Source organism: Temnothorax americanus, unplaced genomic scaffold (assembly GCF_048541705.1).
Source record: "Temnothorax americanus isolate GAGA-0224 unplaced genomic scaffold, ASM4854170v1 Scaffold10, whole genome shotgun sequence".
In the NCBI taxonomy this organism is placed as follows: Eukaryota; Metazoa; Arthropoda; class Insecta; order Hymenoptera; family Formicidae; genus Temnothorax; species Temnothorax americanus.
Genome location: NW_027509231.1, coordinates 26,916 through 47,969, shown reverse-complemented (window position 1 = coordinate 47,969; position 21,054 = coordinate 26,916). Strand labels below are relative to the sequence as shown.

At 40.7% G+C, this 21,054-nt stretch overlaps 1 protein-coding gene across 1 annotated transcript in view; it reads left to right on the top strand.

Moving 5' to 3' along the window:
* Positions 1–13,711, top strand: part of LOC143900443 (uncharacterized) — an 87,012-nt gene extending 73,301 nt beyond the window's left edge. The window contains exons 3-4 of the mRNA XM_077411801.1: positions 11,993–12,073; positions 13,407–13,711. Of these exons, the coding sequence (XP_077267927.1) occupies positions 11,993–12,073; positions 13,407–13,635 (310 nt within the window). The 3' untranslated portion in view covers positions 13,636–13,711. The remainder of the gene's footprint in view (positions 1–11,992; positions 12,074–13,406) is intronic.
* Positions 13,712–21,054: the final 7,343 nt, after the last annotated feature.

The following is a 21,054-nucleotide window of genomic DNA, read 5'->3' as shown; positions in this document are numbered from 1 at the left end:
ATTTAGTTTGATACACGATTTCGAATGAGAAATTAGATCGGAACAGAGGGCCATTAGCGATAAAATGAAGAAAGGTGAGAGATGAATGCTAGAGGATATTCGGTTAACATAATGTAACTGAATCTGTCGCGTACAGTGCTCGAATTCGCGTTACGAAAATTATATTACCACGATGTAATATTTTCATTTGTCGGATTGCTTCGCATTTCCTGTGTACATATTCCGTAACGGGCAATATTATTGTTGGCGCACTATTGTATTGCTATTGCAATACTATATTGCAATAGCATAATGAGATGCGCCTAAATTCGTACTTTAGCCATGTTTAGGTTCAGTTGCAACTACGAGGCCTGGAGTTAGGCGACTCCCCTCCTCTCTCTCTCTCTCTCTCTCTCTCTCTCTCTCTCTTTATAGAGAGAGTGTATAGAAAGACAAATTCAATTAATCACACAAACTGTGGCATCCCGCTCTTAATGTACCATCGTCAGTGGGCATTAACCACGTTCTAAACTAAATTCTTCTTTCCCATCGTCAGACTAATGGTAAAGAGTAACGAGGTATTTGTCAATCTGTAATTAACGCTATCACGTAAAGTTATTTTGGACCCTCGTGGAATCTGCGAGATTTTTTTTGTTTTCTCTTCTTCCATTTCTATTTGACGACGATATGTTTTACGTGCAATCGAAAGTAACACATAAATCGTGGGATATGCCTCGTAAAAATATTATGTAGAAATGTATTTGTTGACCAAGCGGAAAGCAGAACTTTTACGAGAGTCGCTATTTTGCCGAGCGAAAAATACGACTGTTAGGGTATATCATAATCCTCTTTGTCCCGGAATAGTTAGTCTATTTTCAACCGTGAGCATCATTGACCGCGGTACCAATGGCCCTGTAACCATTGAGGATACGCTGATCGACTGTCGTACTAAAACTAGTCTGCTTGGTCACCCAAAGTGTTACCAATGGACTACACCGCATGTCCGACAAGCATGAGCACCAAGGGCACTCGATCGGTGCTTTTTTAGTCGCGTTTAAAAGGCTTATCGAATCACGACGACGAACGCGACCAGTTTTCGAGGTACGTAACGCCTTTTTCCAAGCCGGTCTCTTTCGATCGTCGTTACCATCGTCGGCGCGACTCGCCTCGAACAGACGGATAAAGCGGAGCAGTCCGCCCGGTGCATGCGTGGGAGGTAACCCACGCGGCTCTCTCACGCATCCGTATATGCGTCCGGGCTCTCGTGTCTGCGTGTACGAACGTAAGCGCGATCGGAGAGCGAGCGAGCGAGCGTAGAAAATTGTTCTCGATAAATTCGCCCCCGGCATGGGCGGTAGGCCGTTGTTGTTTCAATGGGCTCGTCGAATGTTTTCCCCCGGGAATGGAGGACGCGAACGGCGATGGGAACGTCCAGAACGCGTTCTCGCGCGCATCTCGGGAAATTCGACGGTATATGCGTAAAAATCGAAATTACATCCCGTCGACCTCCCACGCGCGATAAATCCACACGATTCGCGCCAGTCTCCTCTTTTTCGTTTCGCGTGACCGAGCGAGCAAATATCCGGGACAGTATCCCGCGAATCAGGATTTCGCAAGGCGTCTTATGAACCCTTTATCGGCGAATTTATTGCCATCTGGAGAATAAAGGAGTGGCATGGTCTTAAGGTTTCTCCCCGAACGTAAGTTTCGTAAAATGATCGCACAAAGGGAATCTCTCGATATTAATCTTTGTACTTAAGAATTTAGTCGCGTACTACCTATATATAGTAAATGATTATGGATTCTGGTATAAATTACATGTAGCAATGAAGAAAGTATTTATTTGGTAATGAATCTTACTTTTAAACATTTTATTTATTTATAGGGGAATAGCATATGTATTCAACTTTTTAACTTTGAAACAAATTTACATTTATACTTCAAAAAATTACTTTATCTGAAGCAAATTTGCCTCTAATTGCATTGCTCATAAATAATTATAAATAACTGATCCGCAATTATTTTGTTGCATAAGGATCGTTTCTCGATCAGAATCGAAGTTGATACAAGGCTAATGCGGTGCAGTAAGATTACATAACTAAGCCTAGCTGAGCTCGAATTTTATTTTACTGCAACAATCGGAAGAATAATGATGACGTATAAGTTTCAAGTATATCAATCGGTGCGATTCATTGGCATACCTAATTCTGTATCACGTGGTGCTCCGAGGATTCGAGAGTTATAATTATCTCCGGCAAAAAGCATCAGTCCCGCGGGAGAGCTATTGGGAGAGGCTGTCGCGTGAAATGCCACGTGCACGCCGGCGTGTGTGAGGGTCGCGCGATAATATCTCTTCATACATTATGCAGCTTTCCAAATAGTAATACGCGGCGCGATGAGGTCGCCGGTTTAATGCTATCGAACGGCCGCGACGATGGCTGAATATTACCTCGGACGGACTTCGTGGCTGTCAACCGGAAGCTTTCGCGGTTACAAATCTGATTTTCATTGCCGACGATGAGAACTCGCCGCATATAAATCTTACGCCACAATCGACTAGAGACTATGAATTATGAATAGTCGCTGTTACGCGCAGCTTACACGCCTACCTCGTAAACAACACGCGTTTGCAATTCTTTATTTCGTTGCGATACACAGGAAGAGTATTTGTATTATATATATTTTCAGTCTAAGATTTCACGGAATAATATAGCAACGACTATATCTTACGGACAGAATTTTGTAAAAGGGAATAAAAGTCATATAATCGCGGGCAAATAGGACTAGAGGATGAATCAAAATTTAAACTAAAACATATTTTTTTGAACTATTAATTAAAAAATGCGAAATGAAGGATGAAACTGGCTTGAATTGGAAATCATTGTAAATACTCGGCGATTATATCGTTCGTCGTTCTTTCAAGCATCGCGCGTGATAAGTTCATCACTGGTGAGCAAAAGCAACGCACGTGGCAATTACGAGCATATGTTGCACCTCCGCGCTTAATTACGGGGTTGCGCTTAATTGCTAGCTCGAGAAGACGATTAATCCGATCGCTAGAATCACTCCTGTCCGTCCGACGTAACACGCGGAATTCGCTACTCGCAAAGTGCGTTCGATTTAATCCGGTACGCGGTTTCGTTAGATCCCGAGAAGAGTGAAGGGAGAGAAAATTCCACCCCGTCCACCCCGAGGAGAACGAATTTATAACCGACCTGGATAGAAGACGTTGCGAGGCGGACTCTGTCAACGGCGCAATGAGTCACGACTTGGGCCGCGAGTCGCCTATTGGCCTCGCCTAGAGTTATAGCGGGCACACACACACACACACACACTCGACTATATGATTCAGCTGGTAATTACGTACCGCGATGCGCGAACCGCGACTCCGAAATAGATTTTCCGGAACGCGGAGAAACGCACCGCGCTTTCGTTCATCGGTGCATCTCGCGGAGGAGTATCGGATCCTTAAAAGACGTCGAGTAAAATTGATAATAGAGACAAGGAAGAGAATGTCAATGTTTTTCGGTAAACTTACGCATTTCTCATGTATACACGTTGATTCGCTTTAACTGTCTTTATTTGCATAATGCAACGCTGCATGTCACGCGTACTCGCCGACCGTTGACCAAGTCATTGTCGCTTGTAAGTTAGCGAGTGCTGACAATCACCGGTAATCATTCGCTGATGCAAGACACTCCATGCAAACTGGCCGTAGTTGTTGCTCTAACGTGTGTCTACGAGGGCCCGTGCTTGACCTCCTATAGTTCATTCACGCGGCGAAGCCGGTTGCGCGATTTTCGAATAACGATGCGGAAGGCGACGATGCGAATTAACTCGCACTCTGTTTAGCATGTCACAATCCTTTAGTCGTGGTAGCGATAAATTAATTGAAATGCTTAGGATAATATACGAAAATATAAGAATAGTTTTTTGAAATTATTTTATATCAATTTTTGATCGGTTACGTAAGACAAAACAGATGAATAATTTTCATTGTTGATTATAAAAATGTATAATTAGAAAAGTTATTGTTTGGAAAACCTTTGATTGTTTTGGGTTGAGAGTCACGTTTTTCAATCTTGAATTTCGAAAACTCGAAATTAGCACGGCACCGTAAAAAGTGCCAAGAGAATCTGCGGGGGTGCAGTTTCAATATTTTATTCAAATATCCTGCCTTCAAATACTTTTATTCGTCTTGTCATTTCAAAGAATCTTCTAAAACTGTCGATTCATCGACCGCGCGATCCGGCTCGCGTTTATCAAAAGGTAAAATTGAAAGTCATGAGAGACGAGCGAAAGGAGTATAGGAAGATGATTCGCCCGCCCTTCGTTTCGCATTCCACCCTGTGCATCGAGCGAGAGATATTCGGTATTCGTGAGTGGCACATCCGGCCGGAAGTAGTTATCGTTCGAAGATCGGGCAAAGTGTTTTTCCAAGCGTTCCGCTTTCTTTCGCGATATTATATGTCTCGTCGTCGCGCAACGTCGCCGTGCCTTCAGCTTTTTTTCACCTCTTCTCCTGCGAGGGTCGTTAAGACCGCGGAGACTGACGTGTCCTCGTGGCCTTCGCTTTTTCGAGTCCTGTTTGTCGACCCGGTTGTCCAGCATGCGATGGCAGGAAACATAGAAGCTTGAGCGCAACGAGAGAGCTGAGATAAGTGCTGTTGAGATAATGTGTGCATTGCGCATGTGTGCATGCATTGAAGATATTTTCTGTTATTATAAGTGAAATTTTAAGTGTCAATTCGTAAAATTTATTATTAATTCACAGAGATTCTTGTATTTTAATTATTTAAAGTTTATCATTATACGGTCATTAAATAATTTAGGAAGGAAACGTGCTATGAGAGAGAAACATATATAAATATTTCACAAGTTTTGAGGCTTAATTAATAATTTCTATTTACTCTCAATACTTGAAAATTTCAAATAGTTCAAATTCATTTTTTCACTCTTTACGCATTACTTGCAACGAGTTTCTTATCGTATATTCACATTTCTCGTCGGAAACTTTTCTCAATTTGTTCGAAAATCATTTTGAGCGATTAAATTCATTTGGATTTTAAATGTAGATTTTTCATCTACATTTGCATAGCTGTAAATCAAGTTAATTGCGAAAATCGGTAATTATGCACCTGCGTTCTGTCGCTGGTTCCCACCGACAAAGAAATTCGTTCTCACGGAGGCGGCTCGTTCCCCTCGGCTTCCTTCGTTCCGTCGTCGGTGGCGAGACTTTTGACCCAGAACGAGGAGGAGCAGCCGAGAAGCGTTCCGAGCTCGGGCACGAGGAAGCGGTAAATATAACGTCGTTTCAGCGGCGCGTGAAGTGTCCGGAGCGAGCGGGTGCCATCGTACGCGACCAGAAATAGTGGCCGAGCTGTGTGCAGGTGCGCATTCTGCGAGCGATGCGCGATGCGTCTGTTTACGCGGCTCCGTTGCTCTCTCGCCTCGTCCTTATCATGCCCTCGAATTACTGGCGCGATATTTTCTTACGACAAGATCACGAGATGGGGTTATTATGAACTGTTTGTTACGAACTTGTAGTGTACAATCAAGTACATGTGTTGTGTAAAAGAGAGAGAGAAAGAGAGAGACAACTATTTTTAATCGAATAAAATTAATTAAAGTAAAATTTATATCAACTTGATGATAAGGCTACGGTCAACGTGACGCTACAAATGCTTTGGAGCGTTCTTCTTCTCCTTCTTTCTTCATTGAAAAAAAAAGAGAGAAGAGGAATGCTTCGAAGCATTTGTATAATAGCGTCACGTTGACTGTGGCCACAGTAATTGATATTGAATCATAGAAAGCATATATCATTAATCACATTCATTAATTAGAATTACAAATGATTAAATTGCACAAATGAAAAATTACAATATCCGTAAAATGTTTATTATATATTGAATACTGCATTCACATATATAATTATTTCCTCGTAGCTGTTATTGAACTAGTTTTCTGCAATTGGGTGCATTTCATGATCTGACCTTTTAAGTGTGAATGTGGATTGCGCATTTATTAAATTCGAACTAAATGGGAATCGAAATTGTTTAAGTATATGATTGAATCTGTATATTATTTCGATCGGAATAGAATGTAGAAATACCTCTCTCTGCTGGATTTAAAAGCTTTCTACCAATCTCTTTTAGAGATATTCTGTTCTCCGAAAAAAAGCTTTCGAGCCCATCTGTATAGCTCTCGGCGCGTTATAATTTCCATAATTCGAACATTTTCGTGAAGTGCGCGATCGCAGGTATGCATTTCGCTTCGTATGTCGATTCAATCGAGGGAGGCGAATGAAAAAGGAAGCTGCGATATGGATATAAACGCGTAAAAGGAAGGGAATTGTGAGCGTACGAGAGAAGGATGGATATGCCGTTCCCTTTATATAGCGAAGAGTGAAAGCCGTAGGGCGTTTTTTAATGTTCCACGTTTTATATCGCGCGATCCGCGCTCGCAAAGCGCTTTCACCCTCCAGAACGCGGATTCGCACGAAATGTGCATTAAGGGCGCATCTCTATCCTGCCTACCATCCTGCGTTTCCCGGTTGGTAAAACCGCGAATGTCACCCTCGCTGAGAGAGAAAATGTGGATTTTAATAAACGGAATGGAAGTGCTCGCTGAAGATCGTTGTTCCTCGCCGTTCGTTGTGCCTCGTGTCCCCTCCGTTTAAAATCGAACGTAAATTCGAGAGTATAAGTGATCGTAACATGGAGATTGATCGGCTCGATGATTAACTTATTTTACTCTTATCAAGAGGCCAATAAATCGCGAATATGATATTTAACGGTGAGATAAATCTATCCTCCATGATGTTTTGTAAGAAACATAACTATATAATTCACTAAAACTAGGTACAGCAATTAGTAACCTATAGAAATGAAATTAAAGTTTTTTTTATAATCCCGCTGCGTATTACAAAAGAATTCAATATCAGATTAATATTAAAAATTTGATATTTAACAAAGCAATCGCAAATCCAGTATTTTTTTATACGAATTCACGGAGAAAAAGGACACTCGAGAATTAATCTGCAAAAGGAATAAGAACATATGCTTTCACGTTTGTCGTCGTAATCGTACCTGCATCAGGGGTCAAAGGTTTCGCGCTCGTATAAGCCGATTATTTCATTTTTCGCTACCAGCCGGATGAGATCTCGTCGTCGCCGAGGGGTAATCAGCCTTCTATGAAATATTTCGAGGCCGTTAAGATCGCGTCTCGCGGGAATTCTATGGGATTTCAGTGCGCACCCCTGAATGCGCGAACCCTGCTTCAAAACCACACATTCGCTGGCCATTCGACATTCCGGCTTACGGCTCGTTCATAAGTAAACGCGTACAAATGGACAGTGAGGACAAAATCCGATTCCCGCAAGCACGAGAATTTAATAATTCCCGAGGTTTTACACGGGTTACTTATACTGCGAACGATTCTGTAATGAATTGATACAATTTTCTTTATTAATATTTGATAATTAATTTTTTTGAATTATTTATGAAATAGTGTATTAATTGCCTGCGACAATTATACGGACAATTTCTTAATGAACGGTTTTGATACTGTTCTGTAAAATATTTTCGTAATATTGTAAATTTAATATAATTTCTACATTATATATATAAGATAATAAATTTTGATATTTATCGTGTTACTGACAGCTTTGCCGATATAGACCAGCTTGAACGAAATCTTATATAAACAGAGTATTAATTGGTATATAGAATCTACATTTAGATAGTAATCGGATAACATTATTCTTGGAAATATATATGTATTTTACAAGAAGGCTGTATCATCGATAACGCGGATAAATAGTTTTAATTGCATTCTCGATCTGAACTCATTGAAATATTTTCTCGCGTTCTCTCGCAAAGATATCACACACGATAACATAACTCATGTGTTGAAAATAATTACGTGTCCTTCCCAACGTTCTCGTTAGCGAACTGCACGACGAGCGAACTGCAGCGACACATTGCGAGTCGACGTGCCGTGCTCTCTGGCGCGGAGAAGGAATATAATGTTACAACGCGAAGACGAAGGGATCCGACGCTCGCTAATGCACGTGCACATCCGATACCGGCTTCGTCCAAGGAATATTCGCATGGCGGGTATACCGTTACCGGCTGCAGACTGCTGCACCTATAGGCCTATCGCGGATTACGTTATGCGGAGCGCGCACAGGAAGAAGGAGCGCTACGATTCCTTCGGTAAATTGCGCGTTTACCCTGTCATCCGAGTCCTCTCGGTCGTCGAAAATTTACGGTTGACTCTTGCACCCTTAAAACCGAGTCGCAATAAAATAGTCCTTATTGCTAATTCGTTTCCTGAAAATAATTATCACTTGGGTGACTGTTTAAGTTATCTTTATTCGTTGAATTATATTCTGTTATCTTGAATTCGAGAAGAGATTTGAAATTGAGAAACATTTAATCGAAGATTTCTTTTCTGCCCCGCTTCCTCTCTCCCCTCTCTCTGCTTATCTTTTATTTAAAAATTAATTGAACTTTGACATTTTCTTATTAAATTAAGTCTAGCTAAGAAAATTTTAATTTGTAATTTAATCTAGAACTTGCACCACAATATACGAACTAATTGTAAGTGAGCAGCGTAAGCGGCTCATTTAGAATTATAGCCACTCTCAAATTGTGACATCAATAACCGGCTTTCGCAACGAAATACAACGACTATAATACGATCTCGTCGTTACGCGACTAGCATTTTTATTGTGTGGCGGTGATTTTATTTTTCTGTTAACTCTCTTTCAAAGGCGCCCGCTCCTTCCGTCGTTTTTATCCCCGCTATATTAGAATGACAGACACCGCGAGTGCGAAATAACTCATTCTCGGCCGACGCGTTTCCTGACGTCGGAAGACGTTACGTCGCGATTTTTACGACACGTAAAAGCGACTCCCGGTCGACAAATTAGGTTTCTCGAGCAAGAGAGCGTCTTTCGTGCGACTATATACGACGACGACGACGACACAACAACAACGACGACGTTGACGAAGTGTTGGATTTCAATTCGCAATAATGCGTTAAGTTCCGAGATTGCCCGATTCCTCACTGTTTTTCAAAGCTATCTCTTCTCTTTTTTTTTCTCAGTACTTTTCTCAGTTACGACTTAACGACCTAGCAATTGAGCGAAGTTACACGAGAGCGAATGGCGCCGCTGAAAAAGAGGATAAACGGCGTAGCTATAAAGTGCCGCTGCACGTTTCGCGCGAAGTTGCTTTTCAGATGCATTCGCGCGGCTTTTACCGCGAGAAGAAAGAACGAGCAACATTTGTAGAAGAGATTTGAAAAGCTCGGAATTCTCTCCCCGCAATTCATTACGATTGACGCACTACGATGACTAGCTTCCGTGTAAAAACAAGAACATTTTTTTCTCGCTACTATTACACGCTGCTGCATTGTGCCCTGATTCTACGTAAATTATATTTCTCGAGCGGAACTTTAAATGCAATTAAATTTTGTAAATTAGTGTAAAAAAATCATATATCATATAAAAAAATTTTGTTTGTTCCGTTAATAAGATATGTGATTTTTGGTGCTAAAAGAGCAGTCTAAAAGTAAAGGCGAGACGCGATTTATAGATATTGAAACCATCGCTTATTCGCTTGAGGCAATGGAGAGGAAAATGAAATTGCCGGACTTCCACGATCCTCTTTGTTCAACCGGCTAGAGAGAGAGGCTTTCGTCGAACATCAACAAATCGGTAAATCACGGGCGAGCGTCGACTTTTAGCCAGCGTGCACCGGGTGCAATAACGATCATCGGCAAGCGCGGTCCAGGTCTAGTGACTGCACGCAGAAATACCAAGGCGCGTGATTCTAAGTGTTCCATAATAGACTTTTCGGAAACAGGCGATTTTAGAATTTTAGCGAGGGTGATTCACTCACCCTTCATTCCGCGTAAGAATGCGAGGAAGAGGGTCAGCGAGATTTTGTTGCGTTTCCATACGGACGCAGCTGTCGCGCGACGGGTATGCGTGTGTGTCTTGCACAAACGATGTGTATATCGGGTGTTCAATTGAAGCGAATTTATTAACTCTCCTCCGGTCTCATTTAAGCTTGATTACAAAATACGCGCTCGAGATTTGCAGCATAATTATATGTGAAAGATTAGGAAAAGATTTTTCAATCGTTCAAACGTGAACGATACAATCCCTGATTTATGAGAGTTTGCCTTTATTTTAACTTTAACTTAAAATATGTTTATCTATTAAAATACCTTTATTTTAACTTAAACTTAAAATGTTTATCTATTAAAGATGACTCGACATTAGAGAAACGACTACGTTAGACATTCGTCTACATTCAACACCGGGTATCGAGAACGTCTTCTCACGCATACAGAGCGATAGCACTTCCTGGTTCTCAGAGCAATATGTGCCGCGCATTCGCGGACGAGCGTGAACACGCACGCACATATATTCACGCCCGCGCATCCTCGTCGTTTCGAGCGCACGCCATGGAAAATCAAAGTCACCCGTGCTAGATATTTCATCGCCGACGTCTGAGCGGCTGCCAAGAGCTCCAAATGCAGCGGTCTGAGAACTGAGAGGATTTGCAAACGGAAGCGAGCGACCGGGGAGGAACAAAAAAAAAACCATGTCGAGCGGATCCGCGTAAGCGGCGAGGCTGCGCGGCGACGCCGACGCTTTGCGATCTATCGTCGCAATCGGCAATTATCGTTACTTAAGTAATCCCTGCAAAGAACACGACACCGCTGAAATTGCTCTGAAAGTATAAAGATGTTCACACAAAATCTGAATAATGTCGAACCGCTTTAGCGATATTGATCTGCGGTGAAACATTATTAATTAATGATTTATACGTAATTATTATTTCATATGAGTTGAATAATCTTTTCTCAACGCATTCCTGTTCCCGGAAATAATGTACAATGAGATAAAGAATCAGCAACTTGATTTCGAATAAAACTTGCGAATGTGAGAATTTTGTCTCTATTGAGCTCTCATATCTCGTAATCATTTCATTGCAATGTTCTCACGCATAACGATACATTTTCCGCGGAACATAAAACTCCTAATTTTATTCTTACCTAATTTCATTCCACAGTCACCGCGCGTTCGTTATATATATTTATTCTGTCAAATCATTATTCCATCGAACTCCGCGGTTGTGAATTATTCGCCCGACTTGTTAGCTCACGTCGAGGGTGCCAGAATCAACGTCGATATCCGGTCGATGGGCGGATGAAATATGAATATTGAAGTCGCAATGCACGCGCGTGAGCGAGGTACTGAGGTACACTATACGGAGAATCACGGCTCTTGCGCAACGCCACATTCTTCGGTCTTCGAACTTTTCATCTCGTGCGACACTCCCCGCTGCGAGAGCCGTGATTTCTCGGATTCGCGCGCGAAAGCGCATCTCGAACGAAAACCCCCTCGTTCGTATATGAGATTTATGCGCGCGTGCCTAACGGACCTCTCTAATCGTTTATCAGCTGCCATGCGCGAATGTTAAATCGAGGCTCGTTCGGTTTCAATCGAGCAGGCGTGATTACGTTGTAAATCGAAATGGAAAGTGTGTAAAGAATATGAATAGTGTTTCTCTCTAGATGAGAAAGTCAAGGTTTTTGATTGACAAATATGAATTAACTAATTGTTTTTAACAATTATGAATTGTGCTAGAAATAAGAATGCATATTGTAAATGTAACATGTAGTTTCAAACTTTTCCGTCTTGCTTAAATTATATAGTTTAGATCTGTTATATAATGAATTTATACATTATATTTAACTATCTTGAGGATTACTAGTATTCTGGAGTTGCATTCAATTCTTATTTATGAATCGTGATCAAATCTTGTCACGAAATAGCGAGATTGAATAGATCTTCCATCGCGAAATAAGTAAATTGACGAATCTTCAGAGAACGTTGAATTCTGATGGTGGACATAAAAGAGCTGTATCGACCGATCCATTAACCATTGGCTTCCGAATACTAATTTAACTAATAATTCTGTTTATGTTTCAGGGCTTCCAGCGGCCGCGGACCCGATTCACCCCTCAGCTCGGATCTGGCACTTGACAAGCCTCGCCCCATACCATCCCCCAGGTAAATTCATCGATACTTCAGCACATTTACGCAATACGCTGATTAGTATAAGAAATAAGCATTATAAAACAAAACAACGAGAACATATTTTCAGTGTTAACTATCTTCTTCAACATTTCAATTACATATATCTCATATTATTTCAAATAATTCTTTTTCTTTCTTTTTCAATCGCCACCATTATATAAAAGTAAATTTTTACGTTTGTGTGTGTATCCGTGTCCGTCAAAGGTATCACATTTAATCCGATACGATAAATGAATGTTTTCTCTCTTTCTCTCAAACTTGAAAGTTTTGCTTTTAAAGTAGCAATGGACTTCATTGATCCTACATTTTTTGTCGCCTCTCAACGAAAGTGGTACAGAAAAGAAGACAGACAGACAGACAGACAGACAGAGAGAGAGAGAGAGAGAGAGAGAGAGAGAGAGAGAGAGAGAAAGAAAAAGAGACGGGCATTTGCATATACGCATTTGCATACGCGTCGCGCAAAGAGACTTAAGGCTAGATGGGGGTTTAAAGCTTGAGAATAATCGTCGAAAGTGGAACGGTTCCTGCTCTGTAATCCTATCGTCGACCGAGCGACGCCGCTCCTCGGTGAGATTATTGACATTGATACGCAAATGCATCTGTGTGTCCGCGCAATATCGGTCACCCGCGTCTGCATTCGAGTGTATCAGATGTTGCCATACTGCAAAGAGAATTGCCAAGCAAATCGCCTTTGTCATAGCACTTATATAAAGTCACTCTTTTCTGCTTGCACAACGCTAGAATGCACGCTCGTCGATTCGGCATTGCCTATTCGCGCAAATTAATTGCGAAATTGAATTAGATAATGGAATGATAATATGATATAAAGCATTCTGTTTATACGAAGTTATAAGAAGTTAAGTGACAAGTAGCGAAGATTTGTTGTAGTACAATAATAAGAATAATATATTTTGATAGCGTAACATAGAAAATAATATTATTCAAAGTAAAAGACATATATATAGAAAACACATGCATAACGTAGATTTAATAATAGAATTAATGAGAAAATTATATTATTTAAAGTGAGAGATATTGGATATCGAAAACGCATGACATAGATTTAATAATAGACTTTTAATAATCAGATTTTAAGATTAAAATTTCAAATTACGCAGCCAACCAATATATTTAATCGAACAATGACGTTTGATATTTTTCAAGTATTCTGTATTTTACATGAAAGAGAAAATTAAATATTATAATAATTAGGTATATGTTATTATTAGAAGCCCATTGATTTTCCGGCATAAGGCACCATCTACCGTCGAAGCGTTCTCCAGCGAGTTTTTACCCTCTGTTGCAGACAAATCCACCCCTTGTACGGGGAGAAAGCCGGCCTTTTGGGTTACTGCGACACGGTCGGTAACACGGAGAATTTTCCACCAGCCCCCAACATCGTTGTCGAGGGTGGCAGAATCGAATTCGTGCGCCCCTCGCAAGATGGCACAACGACACCCCGAAGAAACACTATGTCCAGAGCTTCGCAGACCTTCAACGAACAGCAGGAGAAGTCCGATCCCGCCAAGGTTTGATACATTGATTAGATTGCACATTTTGCTGCTTTATTGTTTTAATGTTTCGACAAAAAAGAAAGTCTTGAAACAATTGCGATAAAATGTAACGAATAATCTACGGCGATAATTATTATATTATCTCTACAAAATTATTCTTTATATCGTTTAAGTCTAAATTATTAATTATTTTAGTACTTTTACTTTTAATATTATCATAAATTGTTCATTATCTTTATAAGATAGAAATTTACGTCTCTCTCGAGTGATCGAAGGTTCCTCGAGCGCAAGCAGAAACTTTTAAGCTCTAATCACGAGCGTCGGGTCGAGCCGTAACAAGATTTGTCGGCGGCGATGTCTGTGTCCTGACAAATCAAATCTGTCCGACTCTTTGCGTCGGCTCTCTCTCTCTCTCTTTCTCTCTCTCTCTCTCTCTCTCTCTCTCTCTCTCTCTCTTTCTCTCCCTCTCTCTCTTGAAATACTCTCCTCACGTTCGCGTTCGATCTCGTGTCGTTCAACGCTCCGGTCACCGGTCGCGGACTCGCGGCTAACCCTTTACACCCTTCATGTTGTATTCATTCGACGTAATTGATTTCCTCGACAGACGGGGGTGACGTAGAATCTCCATAGTAAATTGGATTGCATCTTCTCTCTCTCTCTCTCTCTCTCTCTCTCTCTCTCTCTCTCTCTCTCTCTCTCTCTCTCTCTCTCTCTCTCTCTCTCTCTCTCTCTTGTCGTTAGGACATGAAAGAGAGGAGGGATATTCGCTGTACGCGCCAATACGGCGATTACTTCGAAATTAACGATGTTTTGCGTGCTGCGTAATGTCGACAACGACGAGGACGACGACGGTAGACCTAACGAGTTAATGAAATTCATTTAACCCCCATCCTCTCATGCGCGCACGGTGACTTTATAAGGCACGACAGATATTAAACTCTTTTAACGTCACGTGCAATCGCATTTGCATGCGTTTAATCGAGGCTTTTCCTTTTCTTTCTTCTTCTCAACAATGACAATAAGAATGTTTAAGCTATGAGAATCTTTTCGTGTTATTGAGTTTGAAGTGATCAATAGAACTTTTGCGCGGGATAAAGTTTGCTGGCATAAAAAAGTGACAGGTATAAGTACCTTTATTTTTTCTTTTATTAAATGTTTTTTGTCATACGCGCGCGATATAACGATGAAAAGTAATTTGCGCGTAAAAATTTGAACGGTTTCGAGTCCATGAAATAAATTTTATTTGTGGATACATTAAACAATCTTCACGCACAGTTAACTTACCGTTATTGCATATAGAACTTGGCGTTCCGGTTCAATCGCCACGAAATACAATTTGCGTTTGAAACGCAATGTGCTTTCCCTGAAAAATTGCTGAATGTAACAATTTTCATTTGTGATTTAATTTGCTCGATTTTGATTACCTCCTGACTGAAGCTTTTGACCAGAATTATTACCTCGCAAATTATCAGACACGAGACTCACCTTGATTGAGATTGATTTAAATTAAATGTTTAACAATTTTCCGGTGTACACATTCTACATTAACGTGAAATTTGGAACAGTTTAATAGTATTTATTGGAAAAAATCTTACGCTTTTTACCCTTTTATTTGCATTAATCTTATAAAGTATTTTACACATTTCGCGATAACGTAAAAAATAAGCTCCGAGAAAATTCCTCAGATTAATGATCTTTTCGGATCCACCTTGGGTTAGTGACATAGCAGCTTTTATCTTGAAACATTTTTTTTCGAATAAGACCATTTAATTATATAGACATCATTCCATGTGTGAATTACGATTTAGAGGCTAAATGATGGAAATATATGTACACGAAATTCGATGATTTATATATCTCTTTACAAATATCTCTTTCTGTAGATCTACAAGATCACGTTGCCTTGCGATCGGAGCGATGCAGATGTATTCAACGTCCGATTAATGTGTCGAGATAGCTTTATATTATCTGCGTTTTCGTTCCGCACGCCCGACATTAATTATTGCGTTATACGTCATGTGTCCGCAGAACTCGTTACGTCAATTTTATCGTACGACTTATTAACGAAGCGGCGTAACGTTTTCCGACAGGCGCACAAAAGCGCGCGCGTTATTCATTCGGACAGCCGTGGAAGGTTTCCGACAATGCCGGCGGCCTTGAATGAGAGCTCGCCGAAAGAAGTTGTAGAAGCTATCAGTTATTGTGTCCGTTCCGCGTTTTCGACGATGAGCGGAGAGTTTTGGCTCGGCAACTTTTCCCATCCGACTACATCGATCTCACCGCGAACTCTTTCGACTCTTCGGGGATCAATTTCGTTAAATTATCCGTAACTGGATTACCCGGAACTTGTTTTCGTTACAGATAAAGAAAGCAGTTAACACGTTAAAAATCACAAAAGTTTAATTTGAACATTTTATGGTTCGGTTATATATATAATTCGAATAATTCTAATTTTAATTTGTGGTCTCGTTTCGCTAGTCTCGTCACTGTTTGTTAAAGATATACGATTACGTACGCTTTCACTGTTTGATCAAGATCGACACATTGACCTTCTTGACGGCGCAGAAAAATTAATTGGATTGGAAGAGTGGCGCCCGCCCTCAAAATTCGACAACTCGATTATGCAAATTTACGCGAGCAGCGTCGTCGACGCGGTTTCAAATTGGATCTCGGCTACGGGGATTTACGACACCTCGCTACTTTTGCCGAGATAATATTTTTGTCCGCGACGTAACTTTCAATTTGCATCATAATACCGTTCGAAACAGGTTCGAATAATGAGCGGGACACCCGGTGAAAGGGTAAAAGTCGAAAAAAGTCGCGGTTTCGTCCGTGCGCGCGGCTCAACACGCGGGAGGTTCGCGTAGTCAGGTTAATATGCTAATTGCTGCATTCAAACAGCGGAACTAATTGAATTAAGCGATGCAAAAAGTTCCGCCTCAAAATTAGCATGAATTAGAGGAGCCGCGCTAGCTTACCGTCTTATCACGGTGGACAGCCATTCAGAGCGCGTACTGTCGACTCGCTCGGAAGCCGTTTCACCGTAAAAATAATCATCTCCCTTTGCCATTCGAGAGCGACAGGAAGTGTTTCCGCACAGTTTCTATATATACATTAATTCCACGAACCCTGGCATCTCTTGCGAGCGAAGTTTCAAACTGGAATTCCATTAAAAAATCCTTTCAGTATTAATTTAGTAATCAGGACGGTAAGTTGTCTGCTAGAAATTTATTTTATAGTCTTTCAATTTCGTTTTTCTCCCGTATGCTTTTCTCCATCGTCGAATATACTCGAGAATCTCTCACGACTTGGCGAGAGATTCGACGACGACAAGTCTCGCCGATATGACATGCGTGACAAGCGCCACGTCGAAGAAGATGGAAAAACGTGTCTCTCCCCTGTACCTATATTACCTTGGCACGTTGTATGCGCGAGATCGGCGGGAAAAAGCCGCCTAGATGCCTGTATATTCGATGGCGGGATTGGCAGGCCGGATCGACTCGACGCGGCGTCCCGTGAAACGAGAGGGATACACCGCGGCGATACGCGCGTCGTGTCAGGACACGCGTATGTTCTCTCCCTTCTGAAAACGCGCGGTTTTCCGTCGTGACGGACAGTCCTATATTGTATCCACCGCGGACGCGCGCTTTGAACGACAGCGACAATAGTAGTAGGCGTTGCCGGTTGCCGATACGCGAGAGCCGGCTCGTTTCGAGCCGACGAACGTGCCGAATAAAGGCCGGAATTTCGGCTGACGAGCACCGTCCGTGACTACTTCGCAGGGCCGCAACTGCCGTACGTCGAGACCACGCAGAAAATCCGATATTCGTGCTCCTTTTCTTCCGTGTTTTTTTTTCCCCCGAAAGGAACTGAAGACAGAGAAGAACGGAATTTTTAATTAAAATTTTATTTAAATATTGATTTAAATATTGAAATTATTATAGATGCCTTTTGCAAAAAGGGGATACAAAACTTGGAATAGGATCGAGATTTTTGTCCCTTGTGAACAAAAGATAATAAGAAGAAAAATGCGAAAATACGTTCACGAATCAAAAGAAAGTAAAACTGTGCTCGTTACGTTTAAGATATGGTACAGTTATTTTATTTTACGATTAACAGTTTTTCTACTCGCTCCAACGAGTAAAGCCGGGAACACAATACAAAGGTACAGGCAATAGGAACAGGGAATAGGAACAAAATGCATCGATACACAGCTTCCGATTGGTTGAAAATCTATATTCTGTTGCTATTCTTTATTCCTATTGTCTGTACCTTCGTATTGTGTTTCAGCCTTAACGTATTTAAGTTATACTAAGTGACAAGTTGCAGTTCGATTAGTAACTTTATCTTGATATTTAATATCTTTAGAGATAAATCGCATCGACGAACTTATTGTTAGTGTGCGTAAGAGATCTTCGTGGAATTTTCAGCTGCGTCGCTGTAACAACAGTACGCGCGGCGTCGCCGGCTTTATCGCATCGCGATGCCATTGTTTCGTCATGCAGCGATCATCGTTGCAAGAATATACGACGCCGACGTCGCTATCGTTTTATCGCGCATGACGAACTGGAAGGGATGATTTAGGCACTCGGGATTTTATGCATTGAATTATTACCCGTGGTTGATTCATCGATTTCGAGTCTGTTAATATTATGCTCGCCTGAGAAGTTTAGCCAGTTAAACGTTCAGTGCGACAAGCGATGAACTATCTTTTCAAGATGTTAATATTGGCAAGTCAGCGTCGATCAGATCACGTTACAGAGACTAGACATAGTGTCATCAGAGAGAAATATAACGCAGTTCGCGTTATATATCGTAATGAATATGATATCGATTCTCATTATTGAAATTCATAAATTATCGCAATATGTTTCTGGGTCAGCGCACATCTGATAGCAGTTTCACCTCATTTCCATAGACTGTAAATAATGCCACAATCATATGGCGCATTATTCATAATATTGAATGCGCGCGTGACGCGTCTTCAAAAGGCGGAAATATGCTCGGTCGTGTAATGCATCATTAATATCTCACCGCAGAAATCGCAGACTTGTGCAATTACACCGCGCGAATGCAATTAGGAATCCCTAATCTCAAATCATATGATTCGCTACGTACGTGCTGCGTGGATTTCTGCATAATTAATATTTTAAGTAGGCATTTAAGAGACTCCCGCAGAGTGCACGGTTGAACATATGTATACTTAACATGTAGAAATACTTTGTGCAATCTCGTGATGTAAAATAAGTAGCGTAGTAAATCGAGCTAGAATTTTACAAAAGTGAAAAAGACTTTTATTATAACGTATTGATTTATTATGACGTATTGATTACTTGATGATACGGTAATAGTATAGATGCTGTTTTTGTGATGATTAGTGGAACGTTCTCGAGTATAAAAATTCTATACGCGCTATAAAATTACCTTATTAGATAAGATAAAATCTCGAGTCCCTTTTACTAAACACCAAAGATATATCATTGTCATTAAGTTATGATGGATGATACAGCTCTAACATCGAGGTAATATATTACTTGTATAGGTATCTCATAATTAATTATATAGGATATTCCATAAGCATGGAACTTTTCTTCATTTACAGATATTTTGATCAATTTAAAACCGTCTTCCATTCAGTGAAAATTTTATAAAGAATTATAATTTATAGCGCTGCTTTTTCTTTCTCAGCAATATAATAACTGTCTCGATAATTTGTCTAGAAAGAGACTTTCATAATCTTTTCACCTCGGTTAGCAAATTTTCTAAATTTTCTCTGCAAATGTCAAAGATCATAAATATTTCATGCTCAAGAGAAGGGTTTAATTTTTGTAATTGTAGACGAGAGAAAGCACGAAAATTTCTGGACATTCCGACAAACCTACATTGCTTCTTTTATAGTATTTTACATGAGGCGAAACGAATTAATTATTATAGAAATTACCAACTGAATAGATATATAGGATAGAGGCTTTGCGATGAGAAGCGAAACTTTATCGGCTCACTTTTCAATTAACGCGCGCGAAGTTCTTCGATTAATTAAAGTACAATGGAAAGTGTACGCGTGGCGCTTTTTCGTGTTTGTACGACTAAGGCCATTGTCCTCGTTAATTAGTGCGGGAGGCACGTGCATAATTGTCGAGAGTTTATTCGCGACTAATTATAAACTCCTAATTAGCTAGGTGCAGGCGCGAGACGTGCCATGCTCTTCTTGATGGCAGGCGACGTAATCGAGCGCGACGATTTTCTGGCGTTACCATCGTATCGCGATAACATCAAAGGCGAAATCGGCACGTCGCCTTTCCTCGGATTTATAACGATAAATTCAATGGTTCGAAAGTGCTATACAAGTGCTGCCGCGATTTCGAAGCTCGCTCGAAAATCTTGAGGTGAATTAGGTTTCGGAAATGGTTCTCTGTTAAGTTTAAGATAAAATTTGCTGAAAATTTTACATGTTTGTATTTAAGAATTTGCTCGCTTTTAAAAATCTAAAAAATAATATTTAAAAAATAGAAATATATGATCTATATAAAAATAATTTCTGCTTAGGCAAAAGATTGATATACATATGGAGAGGTAAAAACCTTAGTGGTGTAAGTCAAATTTTTTAAAATATTTTTTCGTGTGCATAGATGCAATTTATAAATTGTACAGATTGCATCTATGCACACGAGAAAATATTTTTAAAAATTTGACTTACACCACTATGGTTTTTACTCCTCCATATATAAATAATATGCATTTGAAGTGTTGAATAGTAACATTTTATCGGCCATGTTAATTTTAAGCTGAAGATACGGGGGTATTAATGCGTGCAGCAAGAAAATTGAAAACAGAGCAACAAATTAGCAACGATAAAACACTAAATACCTGCATATGTTTCATTTGATTTATTATTTTATACTTTATGCTGCGCCAGCTTAATAGTTGTAGATCCCAGACAACCTGTATGCGAAGTCGAGAGGTGTCGTCCAGCTGCTCAAGGACGTGCTGAAATATCAGCTTTAAGATGGACATTTACGCGGCACTCGTGCGTACCGCATGAACTCGTCGCGCCGGTCGTCGTTGCTATGCCCAGTCGTAACGCATGGTTATGCCTACGTTTATAACCCTTTAACCACCTGCAAGATCCGCGACTCGTAAATGCTGGGGACATCAAAGTGTTCCGCGTCGACGAATCCGAAAACTCGTCTCCGCGGGACGATAATTTGCGCGCGGATCGCGCCGTTATTTTTCACTTTCGCGCGTTTAATGTTCGTTAAACGCGACTCGACTCCGCCAGCGTCGATATAGCCTTAGCTAATTAGCGATTTCATCGCACAGCGCCGTGAGCAAGACTAATAGATGAAGAAAAGAGTTAACGACATCCGACAAGCTACTTGAACGAAGCAGCCAGCTCTTAGAGCGTGCGAGCTGTAATTAACATAATGTTGGAGCGTTAAG